General features: G+C 35.3%; 1 protein-coding gene across 4 annotated transcripts in view; it reads left to right on the top strand.

Annotated features, from left to right (window-relative positions):
- The window catches only part of DCAF6 (DDB1 and CUL4 associated factor 6), a 166,001-nt gene that overhangs the window by 29,871 nt on the left and 113,992 nt on the right, over nt 1-22,138 (top strand). For 3 of the 4 annotated variants that reach the window (XM_061183137.1, XM_061183136.1, XM_061183139.1), the window contains 2 exons: nt 10,630-10,722; nt 20,294-20,479. In XM_061183137.1, coding sequence (XP_061039120.1) covers nt 10,630-10,722; nt 20,294-20,479 — 279 coding nt within the window. The remainder of the gene's footprint in view (nt 1-10,629; nt 10,723-20,293; nt 20,480-22,138) is intronic. The other variant, XM_061183138.1, reaches the window with a different exon arrangement.

Here is a 22,138-nt window from a genome sequence, read left to right as displayed (position 1 = left end):
TTGTCCATTGATTCTTTTGCAAATATTTTCTCCCATTCTGAGGGTTGTGTTTTTGTCTTGTTTATAGTTTTCCTTTGCTGTGCAAAAGTTTTTAAGTTTCATTAGGTCCCATTTATTTTTATTTTAATTTCTATTTCCATTACTCTAGGAGGTGGGTCGAAAAAGATCTTGCTGTGATTTATGTCAAAGAGTGTTCTTCCAATGTTTTCCTCTAAGAGTTTTATAGTGTCTGGTCTTACATTTAGGTCTTTAATCCATTTTGAGTTTATTTTTGTGTATGGTGTTAGGGAGTGTTCTAATTTCATTCTTTTCCATATAGCTGTCCAGTTTTCCCAGCACCACTTATTGAAGAGACTGTCTTTTCTCCATTGTATATCCTTGCCTCCTTTGTCATAGATTAGTTGACCAGAGGTGTGTGGGTTTATCTCTGGGCTTTCTGTCCTGTTCCATTGATCTATATTTCTGTTTTTGTGCCTGTGCCATATTGTCTTGATTACTGTAGCTTTGTAGTATAGTATGAGGTGAGGGAGTATGATTCCTCCAGTTCCGTTTTTTCCCGTCAAGATTGCTTTGGCTATTCGGGGTCTTTTGTGTCTCCATACAAATTTTAAGATTTTTTGTTCTAGTTCTGTAAAAAATGCCATTGGTAATTTGATAGGGATTGCATTGAATCTGTAGCTTGCTTTGAGTAATATAGTCATTTTCACAATATTGATTCTTCCAATCCAAGAACATGGTATATCTCTCCATCTGTTTGTGTCATCTTTGATTTCTTTCATCAGTGTCTGATAGTTTTCTGAGTACAGGTCTTGTACCTCCTTAGGTAGGTTTATTCCTAGGTATTTTATTCTTTTTGTGGCAGTGGTGAATGGGAGTGTTTCCTTAATTTCTGTTTCAGATCTTTTGTTGTTAACGTATAGGAATGCAAGAGATTTCTGTGCATTAATTTTGTATCCTGAAACTTTACCAAATTCATTGATTAGCTCTAGTAGTTTTCTGGTGGCATCTTTAGGATTATCTATATATAGTATCATCTCATCTGCAAACAGTGACAGTCTTACTACTTCTTTTCCAATTTGCATTCCTTTTATTTCTTTTTCTTTTACTGCCGTGGCTAGGACTTTCAAAACTATGTTGAATAATACTGGCGAGAGTGAACATCCTTGTCTTCTTCCTGATCTTAGAGGAAATGCTTTCAGTTTTTCACCGTTGAGAATGATGTTGGCTCTGGGTTTGTCATATATGGCCTTTATTATGTTGAGGTAGGTTCCCTCTATGCCCACTTCCTGGAGAGTTTTTATCATAAATGGGTGTTGAATTTTGTCAGAAGCTTTTTCTGCATCTATTGAGATGATCATATGGTTTTTATTCTTCATTTTGTTAATATGGTGTATCACATTGATTGATTTGCATATATCAAAGAATCCTTGCATCCCTGGGATAAATTCCACTTGATCATGGTGTATGATCCTTTCAGTGTGTTGTTGGATTCTGTTTCCTAGTATTTTGTTGAGGATTCTTGCATCTATGTTCATCAGTGATATTGGTCTGTAATTTTTTTTGTAGTATCTCTGTCTTGTTTTGGTATCAGGGTGATGGTGGCCTCGTAGAATGAGTTTGGGAGTGTTCCTTCCTCTGCAGTTTTTTTGGAAGAGTTGAGAAGGATGAGTGTTAGCTCTTCTCTGAATGTTTGAGAGAATTCACCTGTTAAATCATCTGGTCCTGGACTTTTGTGTGTTTGAAGATTTTTCATCAGAGTTTCAGTTTCAGTGCTTGTGATTGATCAGTTCCTATTTTCTATTTCTTCCTCGTTCAGTCTTGGAAGGTTATACCTTTCTAAGAGTTCGTCTGTTTCTTCCAGGTTGTCCATTTTATTGGCATAGATTGCTTATAGTAGTCTCTTATGATGCTTTGTATTTCTGTACTGTCTGTTGTAACTTCTTCTTTTTCATTTCTAATTTTATTGATTTGAGTCCGGTTAAAAGTTTATCAATTTTGTTTATCTTCTCAAAGAACCAGCTTTTAGGTTTATTGATCTTTGCTATTGTTTTCTTTGTTTCTATTTCATTTATTTCTGCTCTGATCTTTAGGATTTCCTTCCTTCTACTAACTTTGGGTTTTGTTTGTTCTTCTTTCTCTGGTTCCTTTAAGTGTAAGGTTAGATTGTATATTTGAGATTTTTCTTGTTTCTTGAGGTAAGATTGTATTGCTATAAAGTTCCCTCTTAGAACTGGTTTTGCTGCATCCCATAGGTTTTGGATCATTGTGTTTTCATTGTCATTTGTCTCTAGGTATTTTTTTATTTCCTCAGTGATCTCTTGGTTATTTAGTAACGTATTGTTTAGCCTCCATGAGTTTGTGTTTTTTACGTTTTTTTCCCTGTAATTTATTTCTAATCTCATAGTGTTGTGGTTTGAAAAGATGCTTGATATGATTTCAGTTTTCTTAATTTACCGAGACTTGATTTGTAACCCAAGATGTGATCTATCCTGGAGAATGTTCCACGTGCACTTGCGAAGGAAGTGTAATCTGCTTTTTTTGGACGGAATGTCCTATAAATATCAGTTAAGTCCATCTGGTCTAATGTGTCATTTAAAGCTTGTGTTTCCTTATTTATTGTCATTTTGGATGACTTGTCCATTGGGAAAGTGGAGTGTTGAAGTCTCCTACTATTATTGTGTTACTGTCAGTTTCCCCTTTTATAGCTGTTAGTGTTTGACTTACATATTGAGGTGCTCCTATGTTGGGTGCATAAATATTTACAATTGTTATATCTTCTTCTTGGATTGATCCCTTGATCGTTATGTAGTGTCCTTCCTTGTCTCTTTTAGTAGTCTTTATTTTAAAGTCTATTTTTTCTTTTATGAGTATTGCTTTCTTTTGATTTCCATTTGCATGGAATATCTTTTTCCATTCCCTTAGTTTCAGTCTGTATGTATCCCTAGGTATGAAGTGGGTCTCTTGTACACAGCATATATATGGGTCTTGTGTTTGTATCCATTCAGGGAGCCTGTGTCTTTTGGTTGGAGCATTTAATCCATTCACATTTAAGGTAATTATCCATATGTATGTTCCTGTTACCATTTTCTTAATTGTCTTGGGTTTGTTTTTGTAGGTCCTTTTCTTCTCTTGTGTTTCCCACTTAGAGAAGTTCCTTTAGCATTTGTTGTAGAGCTGCTTTGGTGGTGCTGAATTCTCTTAGGTTTTCCTTGTTTGTAAAGCTTTTGATTTCTCTTTCGAATCTGAATGAGATCCTTGCTGGGTAGAGTAATCTTGGTTTTAGGTTCTTCCCTTTCATCACTTTAAATATATCTTGCCAGTCCCTTCTGGCTTGTGGAGTTTCTGCTGAGAAATCAGCTGTTAATCTTATGGGAGTTGTATGTTACTTGTCATTTTTCCCTTGTTGATTTTAATAATTTTTTTTGGCTTTAATTTTTGTCAGTTTGATTACTGTGTGTCTTGGTGTGTTTCTGCTTGGGTTTATCCTGCCTGGGACTCTCTGCCCTTCCTGGACTTGGGTGGCTCTTTCCTTTCGATAGTTAGGGAAGTTTTCGACTATAACCTCTTGAAATATTTTCTCGGGTCCTTTCTCTCTCTCTTCTCTTTCTGGGACCCCTATGTTGCGAATGTTGGTGTGTTTAATGTTGTCCCAGGGGTCTCTTAGGCTGTCTTCATTTCTTTTCATTCTTTTTTCTTTATTCTCTCCTGTGGCAGTAAATTCTCCCATTATGTCTTCCAGGTCACTTATCCGTTCTTCTGCTTCAGTTATTCTACTATTGATTCCTTCTAGTGTATTTTTCATTTCAGTTATTGTAGTGTTCATCTCTGTTTGTTTGTTCTTTAATTCTTCTAGGTGTTTGTTCTTTAATTCTTCTGGGTCTTTGTTAAACATTTCTTGCATCTTCTCGATATTTGCCTCCATTATTTTTCTGAGGTCCTGGATCATTTTTACTATCATTATTCTGAATTCTTTTTCTGGAAGGTTGCCTATATCTACTTCATTTAGTTGTTTTTCTGGGGTTTTATCTTGTTCCTTTATGTGGTACATAGTCTTGTCACTTTTCATTTTGTGTATCTTACTGTGAATGTGGTTTTCATTCCACAGGCTGCAGGATTGTAGTTCTTCTTGCTCCTGCTCTCTGCCCTCTGGTGGATCAGGATATCCGAGAGGCTTGTGTAAGCTTCCTGCTGGGAGGGCCTGGTGGTGGGAAGAGCTTGGTGTTGCTCTGGTGGGCAGAGCTCAGTAAAACTTTAATCCACTTTTCTGCTGATGGGTGGTGCTCTGTTCCCTCCCTGTCGGTTGTTTGGCCTGAGGTGACCCAGCACTTGAGCCTACCCAGCTCTTTGGTGGGGCTAATTGCGGATTCCGGGAGGGCTCATGCCAGGGAGTACTTCCCAGAACTTCTGCTGCCAGTGTCCTTGTCCCTGTGGTAAGCCACAGCCACCCCGCTCCTATGCATATGTCCTCCAACACTAGCAGGTAGGTCTGGTTGTCTCCCGTGGGGTCACTTCTCCTTCCCCCTGGGTAGTGATGCGCACACTGTTTTGTCTGTGCCCTCCAAGAGTGGAATCTTTGTTTTACCCAGTTCTGTCGAAGTCCTGCAATCAAATCCCACTAGCTTTTAAAGTCTGATTCTCTGGGAATTCCTCCTCCCATTGCCAGACCTCCAGGTTGGGAAGCCTGATGTGGGGCTGAGAACCTTCACTCCAGCGGGTGGACTTCTGAGGTATACTTGTTCTTCTGTTTGTGAATCACCCATCCAGCAGTTATGGGATTTGACTTTATTGTGATTGCACCCCTCCTACCGTCTCATTGGGTGTTCTCCTTTTTCTTTGGATGTTGGGTATCTTTTTATGATTTTCAGTGTCTTTCTGTGAATGATTGCCCAGCAGTCAGTTGTGATTCCGGTACTCTCGCAAGAGGGAGTTGTTCCATACAAACTTCAGGATTCCTATTTCTGTGAAAAATGCTATTGGAATTTTGATAGGAATTGCCGTAAATCTGTAGATGGCTTTTGGGTAGTATAGTATAATATTAACTTTTTTCGTACATGAACGTGTCTTCTATTTGTTTTTTTCTTCAGTGTTTCTCATCTTTGTCATATAGATTTCGGTGTATAGATCTTGCTCCTCCCTGGTTAACTTTATTCCTGAGTATTTTATTGTTTTTGATATTGTTGTAAATGGGCTTGTTTTCTTTATTTCTTTTTCAGATGGTTCATTGTTAGTATACAGAAATGCAACTGGTTTTTGTTTTTTGATGACATATCTTGAAACTACTGAAATCATTTGTTAGTGCTAATAAATTTTTGGTGAAGTCTTCAGGATTTTCTATCAATATATATAAGATGAGGTCATCTGCAAACGAAGATAGTTTTACGTCTTCATTTCCAATTTAGATGCCTTTTATTTCTTTTTCCTGTCTTAATTATTCTGGCTGGGACTTCCAGTAGTATGTTGAATAAAAGTGATGAGAGTGGACATCCTTGTCTTGCTCCTGATCTTAGAGGAAAAGCTTTTTTCAACTTTTCACCCTTGAGTATGTTGTTAGCTGTGGACTTGTTATATATGGCCTTTTTTATGTTGAGGTGTAATACTTCTATTCCTAGTTTGTTGAGAATTTTTATTATGAAAGATGTTGAATTTAGGTAAATGCTTTTTGTGCATATATTGAGACAATCATGATTTTTTTTTTAATAGTTTTTATTTATTTTTTATTTTTGGTTGCGTTGAGTCTTCGTTTCTGTGCGAGGGCTTTCCTTTCTCTAGTTGCAGCAAATGGGGGCCACTCTTCATCGCGGTGCGTGGGCCTCTCACTATCGTGGACTCTCTTGTTGCGGAGCACAGGCTCCAGACGCACAGGTTCAGTAATTGTGGCTCACGGGCCTAGTTGCTCCGCGGCATGTGGGATCTTCCCAAACTAGGGCTTGAACCCGTGTCCCCTGCATTGGCAGGCAGATTCTCAACCACTGCGCCACCAGGGAAGCCCCCGAGACAATCATGATTTTTATCTTTCATTCCATTAATGAGGTGTATTACAATTATTGATTTCTTTATATTGAACCATGCTTGCATTTCAGTGATAAATCCCAGTTGATTATGGTGTATGGGTCAATGATACTTTAAAAAAAATTTTTTTTTAAAAATTTTTTGTCTGCGCTGCGCAGCATGTGGGATCTTAGTTCCCTAACTAGGGATCGAAGCTGCACCGCCTGCATTGGAAGGGCAGAGTCTTAACCTCTAGACCGCCAGGGAAGCCCTGGTGTATGATACTTTTAATGTGATTTTGAATTTGATTTGCTAGTATTTTCTTGATAATTTTTGCCTCTATATTCATCAGAAATGTTGGCTTGTAGTTTTCTTATCCTGTAGTATCCTTACCTGGCCTTGGTGTGAGGGTAATGCTTACCTCAGAAAATTAGTTTAATTCTTCTTGAAACATTTGGTAAACATTTAAAGCCTGAGAAGCTATCTGGTCCTAGGCTTTTTTGTTGTTGTTACTGTTGGGAGGTGTTTTATTTAATCTCTTTACTCATTATTGTTGTATTCAGATTTTCTTTTTTCATGATTCAGTCTTAGTCAGTTATATGTTCTTAGGAATTTATTCTAGGTTGTCTAATTTGTGGGTGTATAATTGTTCATAGTAGTCTCTTATGACTCTTTATGTTTCTGTGATATCAGTTGTAATGTCTTCTCTTTTATTTATAATTTTATAATCTTGTTAAGTCTAGCAAAAGGTTTGTCAATTTTGTTAATCTTTTCAAAAAACCAGCTTTTTGTTTTTTTTGATCTTTCCTGTTATTTTCCTGTTCTCTGTTTTATTCATTTCTGCTCTGATCTTTTTCATCTTCTTTTTGCCAACTTTGGGCTTTGTTTTTCTTTTCTAGCTCCTCAATGTGTAAATTTAGGTGGTTTATTTGAGATCTTTCTTTTTTTCTTAATGTAGGCATTGATTGCTATGAACTTCCCACTGAGAACTGCTTTTGCTGCATCCCATGTGTCTTGTTTCCATTTTCACTTGTCTGAAGTTATTTTTTGATTTTTTTTCTTTGATGCTCTGGTTGTCCAGGAGTGTGTTTTTTAATTTCCACATGTTTGTGAAATTTTCAGTTTTCCTCCTGTCAATTTCTGTTTTCATACCACTGTGGGCAGGAAAGGTACTTGGTATGATTTCATTCTTTTAATGTTTGCTAATACTTGTTTTGTGATCTAACATGATTTATCCTGGAGAATGTTCTGTGTTCACTTGAGAAGAATGTTCTGCTATTGTTGGATGGAATGTTCTGTATGTAGATTCATTTGATCTAAAGTTTAATACAAGTCTAATGTTTCCTTATTGATTTTCTGTTGGTATGATTTATCCATTGTTTAAAGTGGGGTGTTGAAGTTTGCTACTATTATACTGTTCTCTCTTTCTTCCTTCAGACCTGATATAGTCCTTCTTTTTAATTTTAGACATTCTAATAGATATTTAGCAATAGCAATATGTGGTTTTAATTCCTTGTGCTATCTATTTTTACATACAGTCATCCCTCCATATCCACAGGTTCCACATCTGTGGATACCGAGGGTCGACTGTATTTCTCTATTTTATATAAGGTACTTGAGCATCTACAGACTTTGGCATTCGTCAGGGAGTCCTGAAACCCATCCTAAAGGATACCAAGGGAATATGATATTCATCTGTATCTCTCAAACTTCCTAAGCTTAATAGTTCCAGTCCCTTTTTTTAAGATTCTGTAGGATATTCTATATAAACAATCATGTCATCTGAGAATAAAGATAGGTTTACTTCTTTTCCTGTCTGGTTTCCTTTTATTTCTTTTTCTTGTCTTATTGTGCTGTCCAGTACCTTAAACAGTGTTGAACAGAAGTGGTGAGAGCAGACATCCCTGTCTTGTTCTGATCTTAGAGGGAAAGCATTCCAGTCTTTCATTATTAAGTATGATGGTTTTTTAACAGATGTGCATTGTCCGGTTGAAAAAGTTCCATTCTACTTTGCTGAGAGCTCTATGAATTGTTGTTGGATTTTTTTCAAATGTCTATTCTGCATTTATTGCAGTGATCATATGATTTTCTTTTTTAGTTAGTTAATATCATGGGTTACATTGATTAATATTTGAGTGTCAAACCATTCTTGCATTTTCCTTGAGTCATGATGTATTATCTATTTTCATATATTGTTTTATTCAATTTGCTAAAATTCTGTTTTAGAGTTTTTGTGTGTACATTAAGGATATTGGTCCATAGTTTTCTTGTATCAATGAGTTGGTAAGTATACTGTTATTTTTAATTTTCTAAAAGACTTGGTAGAGAATTTTCATCTTTTATTTTTTAAAAATACTTGGCAAAATTCACCAGCAAAGCAGTCTGGGCCTGGAGTTTTCTTTGTTGAAAATTCTAACTACAGTTTGTTAATAAAAATGGACAATGTCTTGAATAAATTTTGTTTAGTATGTGTGTTTCAGGGATTTTGTGAACTCCCCAAGTTGTTGAATTTATTTGATAAAGTTGTCCACAGTGTTCTTTTATATGTTTAAATATTTGTAGAATTTGTAATGATGTCACTGCTCTCATTCCTTATGTTGATAATAAGTTCCCCCACCCCTTCTTTTTCTTGATTAGTCTGAGTAGAGGTTTATTAACTTTGTCTTTTCAACGCACCAGTTTCTGGTTTTATCAGCTTTCTGTGTTTTCCTGTTTTCTTTTTCATTGATTTCTGCTCTTTATATTCATTATTTCCAATCTTCTTTTGACTTTTGATTTCATTGGCCTTCTTGTTATACCTTTTTGAGTGGAAGTGGAAGTCATTGTTATGGGACCTTTATCCTTCTAATATAGGTGTTTTTGTGCTATAAATTTCCTTCTAAGCACTATGTTAGCTGCAACCCCAAAATTGAGATATGTTGTGCTTTTATTGTCATTCAGTTAAAAATACTTTGTAATTTATTTTGTGATTTCTTTTTTGATCATCTGCTATTTTATAGTTTTCAAATATTTCTTTGTGTTAGTGATTTCTAATTTAATTCCATTTTGGACAGAGAACATATTTTATGGGACTTGAAGTCTTTTAAATATATTGAGATTTGTTTTATGGCTCATAGTAAATATCTTCTGTATTGGTAAATATTTCATGTGTACTTAAAAAGAATGTATATTCTGCTGTTTTTGGTTGTTTCAGATGTGATAGTAAATCTGGTCCTAGTTACTCCACCTTGATTGAAAGTGGAAGTCAGTAATTCCTTCTTTTTTTTTAAATTTAGATATAGTTCACATTCCATAAAATTCATCTGTTTTAAATGTTCAGTGCAGTGCCTTTTTACTATATTCATAAAGTTGTATAGCTGTCACTGCTATCTAATTCCAGTATATTTTCACCATCCAAGAGAAAGTCCATACCAATTATCAGTCACTCCCATTCCCCCTCCACCAAGCTCTTGGCAGTCGCTGATCTGCTTTCTGTCTCTGTTGATAAGCTTATTCTGTACTTTTTATGTAAATGAACCATATAATGTGTGGTCTTTCAGACTGGCTTTCACTTAGCGTACTTTTTTAAGGTTTATACATGTTGCAGCTTGTATCATTATTTCTTTTTATGGCTGAATAATACTTCATTGTATGGATATTTTGTTATGAGCAAATGGGTTAGTCACATTTTGTTTATTCATTATTTGGTGAATATTTGAAATGCTTCCCTTTTTGGCTGTTATGAATAATGCAGCTATGAACTTGAGTGTAGAAGTTTTCCTGTGACAGGTTTTCAGTTCTCTTGGGTATACATTTTGTTGTGGAATTGCTGGCTCTTAGAGTAACTCTGTTTCAGTTTTTGACCATACTGCCAAACTGCTTTCCAAATAGCTGTACTATGTTGCATTCCTACCAGAAATGTATCAAGGTTCCAATTTCTTGACATTCTCTCTAATCCTTCTTATATTCTATGTTTTCTTTTTCTTAAATTATTATAGCCATCTTAACATTGTGAAGTGGTAATTCATTGTGGCTTTAGTTTTCTTGAAGATTGAGACCTATGTTTCCTTCTAAGAGCTTTAAAGTTTTGGCTCTTACATTTAAATCTTTGATCATTTTCAGTTAATTTTTGTATATGATGTGAAGTAGGGATCCAAATTCCTTCTTTTGCTTGTGTATATCCAGGTGTCCTAGCACCATTTGTTGAAACGATTATTCTTTCTCCATTGAATGGTCTTGGACCCCTTGTCAAGAATTACCTGACCATAAATTTATGGGTTATTTCTGGGCTCAATTCCATTCCATTGATTGATATGTCTGTGATCATGACAGTACCACACAGCCTTGGTTACTACAGCTCTGTAGTAAGTTTTTCTAATTCCTTTTTAGGTGACTTGGTTTTATGTCTCTGGATATAAAATGGACTAATTAAAATAAATTTAAATAAAACTTAAGAAAGACTCATATTTCATTGTGAATTTATAGAACATTGTGCTTGCCAAATGGCACTCAGTATGTATTTTCACTAAGTAAATTGGTAAATACTATTTACCATAGACATAACGTCATTAGTGATATAAATTTTGAACCATCAGCTAAGTGAAGATGGCATGCTTACTTTAGTTTCAGTCTGCTTAAATTTCTTTTTTGCTTTCTTTTTAGGTTAATACGATCTGTTGGAATGAGACTGGAGAATATATTTTATCTGGCTCAGATGACACCAAGTTAGTAATTAGTAATCCTTACAGCAGAAAGGTAAAGTGGTTTTAAAAATCTACAACTTAATGAGAGAAAAAAAAAAATCAAGAAATAGTGAATAATCATGGAGTGGGTATTTGTAAAGAATATCCTTATTTTTCTAAAGTTATATAATTTGGAAGTTATCACATGCAAGTTCCTTAGTTTCTTTAGGAAAACATTAGATTTCATTCAGCCTTTTGACTCTAGAAAATTTAAATATGCTTCATTTTTATGAATGTGGATAAAATTACCAAAAGTGACATTATCTCAATAAGCCATTCTTTGGGGGAAAAATGTGACTTTTTTTCTTTTATGCTCACAGAATCTAATCTTCAGCCAGGCAGTTTAAGAAACTGAATTTTATCAGTTTACAAACCGTGGCTAGGTTCTAATGAAATGCTTCATAACATCCAATTCAGTAAACTGGGATATCATATTGAGTTTTAATTTGGATTATGTTCTGATTTTTATTGGCCTTTCTTCTGACTTTATATGTATAAGAGTAAGTATACAAATATTTTTATATGAGTGAGAATACTGTAGATTGACAGACTGAAGTCATATTTAATATTAGCAATCTTACAGAATAAATTGTTCCTGTAATTTTTGTTTTTCTACATTTAAATAGTTAAGATATTTAAATAAATGTTTGTGGTTCTTCAGCCTAAAAAAAGGTTTGTATGGAGGCTATCCTTGATTAAAGGACAGGTCATAGTTTTATTTCAGAGATAGCTTTACTTAATCGTCCTGACTTAGCAGAGGGAAACTTGATGTTTCAGAATCCTGCTTGTCTTAGCTCTGCAATTACTCAGAGAACCTTCCTGGAATAATGTATATGTGGAATGCTTTTTGATCATCACTATCAGAATTTTAATGTTTAAAGTATTTAAATCACTTATCTAGATACCAATGGAATAATTTTTTTGTTTTGAAAAGATGCAGAGCTTTAGTCTTTTTTTAAAAAAAATTTATTTATTTATTTATTTGGCTGCATCAGGTCTTTGTTGCGGCACGCGGGATCTTTCATTGTGGCGTGTGGGCTCTTCATTGTGGTGCATGGGCTTCTCTAATTGAGGTGCGCAGGCTTCTCTTTAGTTGTGTACGGGCTCCAGAGCACGTGGGCTCAGTAGTTGTGGCGCATGGGCTCTCTAGTTGTGGCGCACAGGCTCTAGAGTGCATGGGCTCAGTAGTTGCGGCGTGCAGGCTTAGTTGTCCTGCAGCATGTGGGATCTTAGTTCCCCAACCAGGGATTGAACCCATGTTCTCTGCATTGGAAGGCAGATTCTTAACCACTGGACCACCAGGGAAGTCCCAGAGCTTTACTCTTTCTTATAAAAACTGTTGTAAAATACACATTATGTAAAATTAAGCATATTAACCATTTTTAAGAGTTCAGTTCACCGACATTAAGTACATTCATATTGTTGTGATACCATCACCATCATCTAGCTGCAAAACTCTTCTCATCTTGCAAAACTGAAACTCTATACTCAGTAAGCAGTAACCCTTCATTCTTCCCTCCCCCAGCCCCTGACAACCACTGTTGTACTTCCTATCTCTATGAATTTGTCTACTCCAGGTACCTTATATAAGTGTTTATATACAGTATTTGTCCTTTTGTGACTGGCTTATTTTACTTAGAATAAGGTCTTTAAGGTTCATCCATGTGCAGCATGTGTCAGTATTTCCTTTCTTTTTAAGGCTGACAAATATTCCATTGTATGTATATATCACGTTTTGTTCAGCCTTTCATCTGTCAGTGAACACTTGGGTTATTTCCACCTTTTGGCTATTGTGAATAATGCTGCTTTGAGCATAGCTGTACAAATATCTCTCCAAGTCCCTGCCTTCAATTATTTTGTGAATATCCCCATTGGAATAATTTTTAAAAGATCTTGTTTTTCCTTTATTTGCTTATTTTAAAAAAATGATAATCACTTTGATGTATGGTTCCCAGTAGAATATGTATATTTGAAAAGTGATTACTCTTCTTTTTCAGTTTGAGAAATGATTAATCAGATAATACTTTAAAAGATTTTGAGTATAACAAGACTTTATAGTTTTCACATAGTGGTTTTAATAGATCCAAATTTGCTGTCATATAGGAATATTTTTTGTTTTAAAGCACTGATGATTCACTACATAGGAAAATAAAGTTTTTTGATCTTGAGTCAGATATTATCTGTTCCTATAGTTTTACTCTTTTTTTAAATCCTGTGAGTTCATGGAAAGATTAATTTATTGCATATAAAAGTGTTTTTTTTTTAATTTTTATTTATTTATTTATTTATTTATTTATGGCTGTGTTGGGTCTTCATTTCTGTGCGAGGGCTTTCTCTAGTTGTGGCAAGCGGGGGCCACTCTTCATCGTGGTGCACGGGCCTCTCACTATCGCGGCCTCTCTTGTTGCGGAGCACAGGCTCCAGACGCGCAGGCTCAGTAATTGTGGCTCACGGGCCCAGTTGCTCCGTGGCATGTGGGATCTTCCCAGACCAGGGCTCGAACCCGTGTCCCCTGCATTGACAGGCAGATTCTCAACCACTGCGCCACCAGGGAAGCCCCCATATAAAAGTTTTGATACTTTTTAAAAATAGATTTAATTGTTCCTCATTAATGGCATCATGTCTTAGTTATATATATCATAGATCTCAAATACATAAAAGAGAGAAGCTTCTTTTTTCAAAAATTACAGGCTAGTTTATTTGGACCAATCCTCCCACTGAAATCAACTCAAAAATGCTTGATTAAAAACTTTAAAAATTATCCTAAAAGTAAATAACTGTCTTGTTAGTAAGGAATTATCAGTCCAAAATGGAAGGGAAAAAGTGAATCCAGAGAAGTGAGCGTGATAGCCACTTTTGCCCTGAAGATATTTGTCAGTCTTAGCTTATCTAAACTTTAGTTTTGGTGGCCTTGAAGGTCAAGGTAAATAGAAACAAAGCTCAGGATCCCAGTCAAGTATGGATTCCTATAAGAGACTTTGCACAGTATTCTGGGACCCCCAAAGGGCCTCCTCCTGAAGGTATAGATGAAACAGAAGGAAGTTAGCCCTCAGGTAGCCTTGGAGCATCTTCTGTAAAAGAAATCCTGAGTATATGCAAAATTTTTCTTGATTTGGCTTCATTCAGCTACCTTTAGTTCTCAGAGCATAAAATGTTGTTTGTTTCTTCTATGCTTTGCTTCTGCTTTTCTCTCTTTGTGGGATGTTCTACTGTCCCATGCACCTCCTACCTACTTGGCAAGTTTAATTTCATCCTTCAAGCCTCAGCTCTTATCTGTGATATATCTCTAGTTTACCAAGGCAGATGCAGGCATTCCTTCCTCTATGTTCTCGTATTTTATGGATAACTCAATTATTATGTTTGTTTGCATGTTGCTCACCATTAGACTATAACTTCTTTGGGACAATGACCATTTCTTTTTCCTTTTTGTTTCCTCAACACTTAGTAAATTTCCTGTCATGTAGTAGGTGCCCAATAAATATTAGTAAAAGAAAGGCAAGAAGTTTCTGTGTTCAATGCCTTAGACAAGGGTAGGCATGGGTTGGAGGAGGGGTGATTTTTACTAAGAGATTGAAGAGCTAGCATCTTCTATCTAGATACTCCTGGACCAAGCATGAAGTTTTGGAAGTGTTGTATATAACGTGAAGCAGGAGGGAAGAGATACCTGCTTGGCCAGCTAGATTAGTCAGAGTAACCTGATGATCAGCAAAGTGATAGACATTACAGCTAGTTCACTTTCACATTTATTACTAATTGAAGTTAACAGTATGTTTTGTTCATTTTAGATTAAGTTACTCTGCCAACTTCCACCTCTGTAGGCCATTATTCTTAGATGTTTTCTGAAAAAGTATTATAACGCATTAATCCAAGGAAAGCCCAAATCAGAAAATAAATCTAGCTTTCAAAAATTGTAACTCTTTGCAGCTGCACATCTATTTTTTTAAATCGACTTTACTGCTATTTATCTCCAGTAGTGTGCATATCTGTATTGGTTGTATTGATTCCATTTCAACAATTAAAAACAAATTCCGACCTTTGGTGAAATTACTAACTGTATATAGATGAGTACTAGTTCTTCCAACAATTATCTATTAATAAATTAGGGAAAGAAGCAGTACAAAATGAAGTTAACATGATTATGCAGGGGTCAGGTAGTAGGTTTGATAGGCTAGATTAAGGAGTTTACTTTTTAGTGTAATTGAAATAGCTGATCACTAGAGTATTTTAAACATGGAAATGATATGATTTGTCTTTTTAAAAGTTAGTTGTGGTTGCTTTTTGGAGAGTAGAGTTTGAGTAAGATCAGAAGCTAGGAGATAGGAGGCCATTGATGTAATCCAGAGACTGAGATGAAAATCTCTGAGATTGTTGAGAACAGATGATGATTGAGGCAGAGATAATGGCATTAAAGGTGGTGAGAAGTAATTTGAAATGTATATTGGACATGGATTTGCTGGTGGATTTTATATAGTGGATGAGAGAAAGAGAAATGAAGGATGATGATTCCTTAGTTTTTGACTTGATCAACTGTGTGGGTGGATATTGATGTTATTAAGATGGGGAATACTAGAGAAAAAGGAGTAAGTTTGGAGAGGGACATCTGAAATCAAGAGATTTGTTCAGAGGGAAAGGACTTCAGTTTTTTCCTAATTACTTTAATGGTTACTCTGATTACTTTAATAAAGAAATTTCTTTCAATTTTTGAGTGATATGTGATATGCCAATACACGTTAATGTATTCAGTGAGGTTCCTCCTTTTGTTTCTGGAGCTATACATAAACCTGTTGAATGGAGATAAATCAAATTGTTAAGAATAATGTCTGCTGAATGTGACTAAAGCAAAGTCAAAGGCCTATCAGACTAAGAAACTACATACATTGTATGTAGTGACTTATATATACTTAGACACTTGGTAAACCATGCTGAAATATTTGACAGCATTAAAGGCTATGATTCTATCTTGTTTAAAGGCTTTACATTAATTATTCTCTGTGTTATTTCTTGTACCTTAATTGACCAGATCTCAATGTCTTATACTTGGAGAGAGGAATGAAAAATTTTAAAACATTTAACAGTTTTTATTCTCCATTGGCTTTGGTTGATGTAGGTGCAAATTCTCTCCCCTTTTTTTATTTGACCCTAATTAAATGTGCATTAATAAGACTTACAGTAGAGTACTGTATGGTACTCAGCAAATCCTTATTTTGTTCATGACCCTAGGTCTTAGATAAAATGAGGTGACTTAAATACTTAAAGTGGTCAAGGTAAGTAGCTGCTAATATTTATACCAGATCTGTGTTCTGATTTGCTGTTGTACTCTCAGTTATGAATTTGTCAGTGTTATACAGTAAATACTTACAACCAAACCAAAAATAAAGTTGAAATATCTTTTCCTAAATTTGTTTTAAGATTTTAAAACTGATGAAAAAGTTGAAAGAATAGTACAATGAACATCCACAAATAGATTGTTTAAAAAAGTATTTTAGAGTAAGTTGGAAGCATTATGCACTTCATTCATGAATACTTTGACATCTGTCTACTAAGAACAGGAACATTATCCTGTATAGCTATAATGCAGTTACCATGGTCAAGATATGTAATATTGAATATAGAGTTGATCCTCATTACTTACAGATTCCATATTTGCAAATTCACCTACTCATTAAATTTATTTTTAACCCCAAAATCAATACTTCCAGTGTTTTCCTGGTCATTTATGGCCATGTACATGTACAGAGTGGCAAAAAATTTGAGTTGCCCAGCACATACATCAACACTCACATTCCCAGGTGAGATCAAACAAAGTGACACTCAGACTTCATGTTTCAAATTGAATACTGTAAGCATACTGTATTGTATCCTTTTTGCGATATATTTAGTGTCACAGGTTTTGCATTTTTGTGCTTTTTGTTGGTGATTTCAATGTTTAAGTGGTCCCCAGGTATCGTGCTGAAGTACTATCTGGTATTCCTAAGTACAGGAAGCCTGGGATGTGCTTTATGGAGAAAATATGTTAGATAAGCTTCATTTAGGCATGAGTTATAGTGCTGTTGGCCATAAGTTCGGTGTTAATGAATCAACAATATATATCAAATACAGTGTCTTTAAACAGAAACACATGAAACAAAGTTACTTATTGATTAGTTGATGAAAATATTGTGGCCAGAGCCTCACAGGAACCTAACCCTGTATTTCCGTAGGAGCAGTGATTCAGCACTTGCTGATTCAGTGTTTGTGGTGACTTTACAGAGCACAACTACCAGTAGTAATGAGAATTGACTATATGCTGTTATCATATTTGTATAATATATACAGTTTTGTACTGTCGACTGAAAAAAATGCACAACCTGAAAGTTGAGAAATATGTTTTATTTGGTGGATATACTGAGGGCTTAAGCCAGGGAGACAACCTCTCAGATAGCTCTGAGGGACTGTTCTGGAGAGGTAAAGGAGGAGCCAGGATATATAAGAGTTTTTGCAAATAAAACCCTAGGTAGTCAGAACATCAAAAGATTACTGCTAATTTAAAAAACCCAGACATCTCAAGTTAAAGAATTTAGCTCTTTGTTTGGGAAGATGCAGGAATCTGGGCTTATTGAAATTGTTCCTTTGCTATGTACCTTAACTATCTGTGGTCAGTATCCTCTTTTTCTGTCTTGAATCCCCTCAGGGTGCACCATTAGGGGTGGCTGCAGAGACTGATGGCTTGATGGCTGGCAGCCTGCTTATCGCTGTTCTGAGTTCCCCTCAGGGTGCACCATCGGGGGTGGCTGCAGTGACTGTTGGATGCAACATCCTTTGTTTACTGATATGGCAGGCGACATTCTTCGTCCATAATATATTACATATATACACACATAATACATGCACATGTATAGTCCATGTTCAGATTTTCCCATTTCAGTAATTTTGTCACTGCCATGCCTCCTTCAATCCAGCCCCCAATCCAGCACCACGTATTTCATTTATTTGTCATATTTCCTTTGTCTCCTTTAGAACAGTTCATTCAACTTTTTGGTCTTTCATGACATTGATATGTTGTTTTATTGTTATATTGACATATCAGTCAAGTTTTTTTATAGAATGTCCCTCCATTTGGATTTGTCTGATTGTTTCTTCATGAGTAGATTAACATTAAACATTTTTGCTAGTAATTCTCCATGGGTCATGTTGTAGTACATGATATTAATTTGTCCCCTAATTGGTGATGTTAAGTTTGATCTTTCCATTGTGTAGGTGCATTTACCCTGTGTGATTATAAGCTACTGGGGAGTAGTGTGTTGGGACTGTGTGAATATTCTCTTTCATAGCAATCTTTCACACAGTGGTTTCAGTATTCATTCATTCTTGCCTTAATCAGTTGTTATAATGTGGTTATAAATAGTGATTTTTAATTCTGTCATTCCTTCTACATTTATTAATTGACATTATTCTGTGACTAAAGAGCATTTCCTTTGTCTTTGCCACCTTTTTGAAAAAATTACTGTGGGATTATAGATTTTTATTTTTATTCAATAAATTATAGTCTATCACTGATATTCTTATTGATGCTCGAATTGCCCCAGTTTGTTCAGTAAGACATTTTTTGTTGTTCTTTTATTTATTTATTTATTTAAAAAATTTTATTGGAGTATAGTTGCTTTACAGTGTTGTGTTAGTTTTGTTCAGTAAGACATTTAAAGTGAACTAAAGCAACTTTGTGTCTGTGTTTTGATATATTCCCTTATTTTGAGCACATTTTTTTTAAAAAAGCACACCAGATATTCCCATTGCATTAAATTCCCATTGTATATAATACATTGTGGGGATGTACCATAATTTATTCAGCCAGTCTCCTGTGTTTTGTTATTATAAATAACTCAGTAAATAACTTGGTACTTTTTTTTTTGTATTATTGGAGGTGTATCTTCAGCATAAATTCTTAGAAATAGACTTGTCTGATCAAAGGGTTAACGCATATGTGGTTTTTTGAGGTGCTGCTAAATTCCTCTCCATTGGTCTTGTACCATTTAGCAGTCCCACCAGAATTGTTTAAAGAGCCTGGTGTCCCCCTCCCCCCCCCATGCTCACTTATACAGTATGTTGTCAAGCTTTTGAATTTTTGCCAATCTGAAAAGTGGGAATTAGTAATCTCAATGTAGTTTCAATTTGCATTTCCTTTATGAATAAACAGATGCTTTTTCACATTTTTAAGGGCCATTTGTATATCTTTGGACTATCTCTTAAGATCTTTTGCCCATTTTTTTAAAAATCAGGTTTTGTTGGGGTTTTTTTCCCCCTCTCTATTTTTAAACACTGTTGGGGGATTTGGTCTTTTACCTGCAGTGTATGTTACAAATATTAAAATGTTTATTTTAAACTGTATTTCTGTCACAGCAATTCTGGTCTTTTAAATTATTAAGGAGTTAGATGTAGGAAGTTCTGCTGTATCCTCATCTGTACCATTTCATTACTTTATGATTCATTTAAATTCAGTTTATTTTTATTTCTTCATCCTGAAAGGGAATAACTTAATAATCATCTAGTAAACAGTTTCAAAAGTCAATCAAGATAGTCTTTTTATATTTACTGAGGGTTTATGAATGAGTCAGATACACCAAGTAGGTGGAAATATGTATATTTAATTTTCAAGGCACTGTTGTTGAACCCAAGTTTGTGTGCCTGATGCACAATGAGGCCAAACAAACCTAAATGTCAGAGTTTGGAGCAGAGAAAGGTTTATTGCAAGGGCCATGCAAGGAGAACAGGTGACTCCTGCTCAAAAGACCCGAACTGCCCATGGGTTTCACGGAAGAAATTTTTATAGGCAGAATTCGGGGGGAGGGCTGCTGGGTGTGTAACCCTCCTCTGGTTGGCTGGTGGTGAGGTAACAGGGTGGTGTTCTAGGAATCTCCAGTCAGTCTGGGGTCCACATGCTTGTGCCCAGCCTGAAGTTACCATCCTCTACCTGGGTTGGGGGGGGGCTTAGTTCCTATAGAAGAACTCAAAGATATGTATCAAATTGTCATGCACAATCCCTTCTCCTTCCTGCAGAGAACCAGGACCAGTTCCCTTTGCTGTTTCTGCATTTTCTCAGTCTCCTAATTAGTAACTGTTTAATCTGCCCTTTGGAACTCAGGGAAGGTCTAGGAGGCTAAAAGCCTTCTTCCTACAAACAAGAAACAGGGGACATTGAAAGGCTTTTATGCCTGGGACGGCCCCACAGGGTCCTGCTTGGTTTCAGTGCCCCGTTTTCTTTGATTCTCCTCAGTCATGAGAGGAACAGGTGTTGGACGAGACAGGGAATAAAATTTGGCAGGTTAATCATAAACTCTGCAGAGGAACTCAGTTTTAGGGGGACTCAGTTTCAGCACTATTCCTGTTGATACTTAATCTTCTTTACATCTCAGAGGGAAATAAAGAAAATATGTGAGATTCTGATTTCTTTTTTTTCTAATTATAATAGTTTGGAATCAAATGATATTTTTTCATTTGAGATGAGAATGTTAATGAGAATTTATTCCTGGCTGTGATTATATTGAATTTGAATGTTTCTTTTTAGGAACTAATAAATTACTAAGAACTACTTCCTCTCTGTGTTTTAGGTTTTGACAACAATTCGTTCAGGGCACCGAGCAAATATATTTAGTGCAAAGTTCTTACCATGCACAAATGATAAGCAGATTGTATCCTGCTCTGGAGATGGAGTAATATTTTATACCAATGTTGAGCAAGATGCAGAAACCAACAGACAATGCCAATTTACGTGCCATTATGGAACTACCTATGAGGTACAGTATTACTGTGATTTATCTATATGACATATGTGTGTTTGTTTTGTATAAGTGTGTATGTATGTGTAGATAGATATGTGTATGTACATATGTGTAGATTTGTGTGTACGTACACATTCATGCATAAATAGGTAAAGATATTATTGACAATATCTAGATTTCAGTATTTGAGAAAATGTATCTTGATAGGCTTGTGAATAAAGTTAAAGAATAAGATGTGAGTAATAGTAATGGGGTTTGTAATTCCTTGAGCAACTATACTCTAAGCAAACAGGTATCAGCCTTTATAGATGCTTCTTTATTGTGCTATAGGGCTCTATACTAGGCTTTAACTTCGTAAGCACTTTCTCACTGTTTTGCATAAAGTCATTACCGGCATGCTTATCAAATGTTCACGTCAGAAGGGACGCTAGTACACTAGACAGAAGAATCCGATTCCTAAAGGATATTAATAAGCTCAAGCCCTAAACTGAATTAAATGAGGTGAAATGAATCTGAGACTCAATTATACTGCTTTGGTTCAGAAAAATTGCTTACTCTTCAGAATGCTCTTTTGTAATTTTGTCATTTTATTTCTTTGTATCAGATGGTTCATTGTTTTCCCATATTGTTTTAACCTGGTATATCTTTTTCCATTACTTGAATTTCAGTTCTTCTGTACCCTTATTTTATGATGTGTACTTATAAAAATAGTATTCTGTAGCTGGATTTTTTTTTCTTATCCATTTCTCACAAATTTGGCTTTTAACTGGAGATTTCAGTCAATTTATGTTTATTGTGAGTGCTGATATATTTGGATCTATTTATATATCTTATTATAAGTTTTCTATTTGAAAAAATTTTCCCCTATTAATTTCCCCCTCCTCTTTTTGCCTTCATTTTGAATTGCTTGACGGTTTTGCATTTGGCCCATTTTGTTTCTGCTATTTGCAAGGAAGATAGACATTCATGTTTTACAAGAGTAATTAACAAAGTATAAAGTCAATAAATAACTTTGCCCTTCTCCTGAATGTGCACCTTAGCACATTAAAATCTCTTCATCCCTTGTCTAATTTTATATAGATGTAAGTTTTATATTGTTCAGAATGTAGTTATATTCTGTTTTTCCCCTCATGAATTAAAATATTATCATTGTTTTATTAGTTAGTGTTTGTTTAGGTTGACCAACATATTTACCAAAACCTTTGGCTCTTCTGTTACAGATTTTCTATGTGGGGTCATTTTGTACCTGGTAAAGTACAGTCTTTACCAGTTCGTTTAGGTGAGAGTTTGTTGATCTAAAACAATTTTAGTTTCCTATTTTCCTTTTCTTTCTTTCATTCACTTCTTCACTTTTCATCCTTTTCCAGAAAATATCTTTTTTATGTCAGTTCTTCACAGGTAGTTTTACTAGATACGCACTTCTAGTTTGACAGTTATTTTGTTTCAGGTGATATTCCACTGTATTCTGCCCTTACTTTTGAAATTGAGAAGTCAGTCTAATTGTGGTCCCTTTGTAGTTAACTTATCTCTCTTCCTTGACTGCAGGTAATTCTGTTTTTCTTCACTGTTTTTTTTTCTTCTTAATTAATGTCACAACAGTATATCAAGGTATGGATTTCCTTTTTATTTTTCATACTTGGAATTTATTTATGTTCTTGATCTTAGAAACTGGAA

This window comes from Eubalaena glacialis, chromosome 3 (genome assembly GCF_028564815.1).
Source record: "Eubalaena glacialis isolate mEubGla1 chromosome 3, mEubGla1.1.hap2.+ XY, whole genome shotgun sequence".
Taxonomy (NCBI): domain Eukaryota; kingdom Metazoa; phylum Chordata; class Mammalia; order Artiodactyla; family Balaenidae; genus Eubalaena; species Eubalaena glacialis.
The sequence above is the reverse complement of the archived record's forward strand: the minus strand, read 5'-3'. Positions and strand labels throughout refer to the sequence as shown.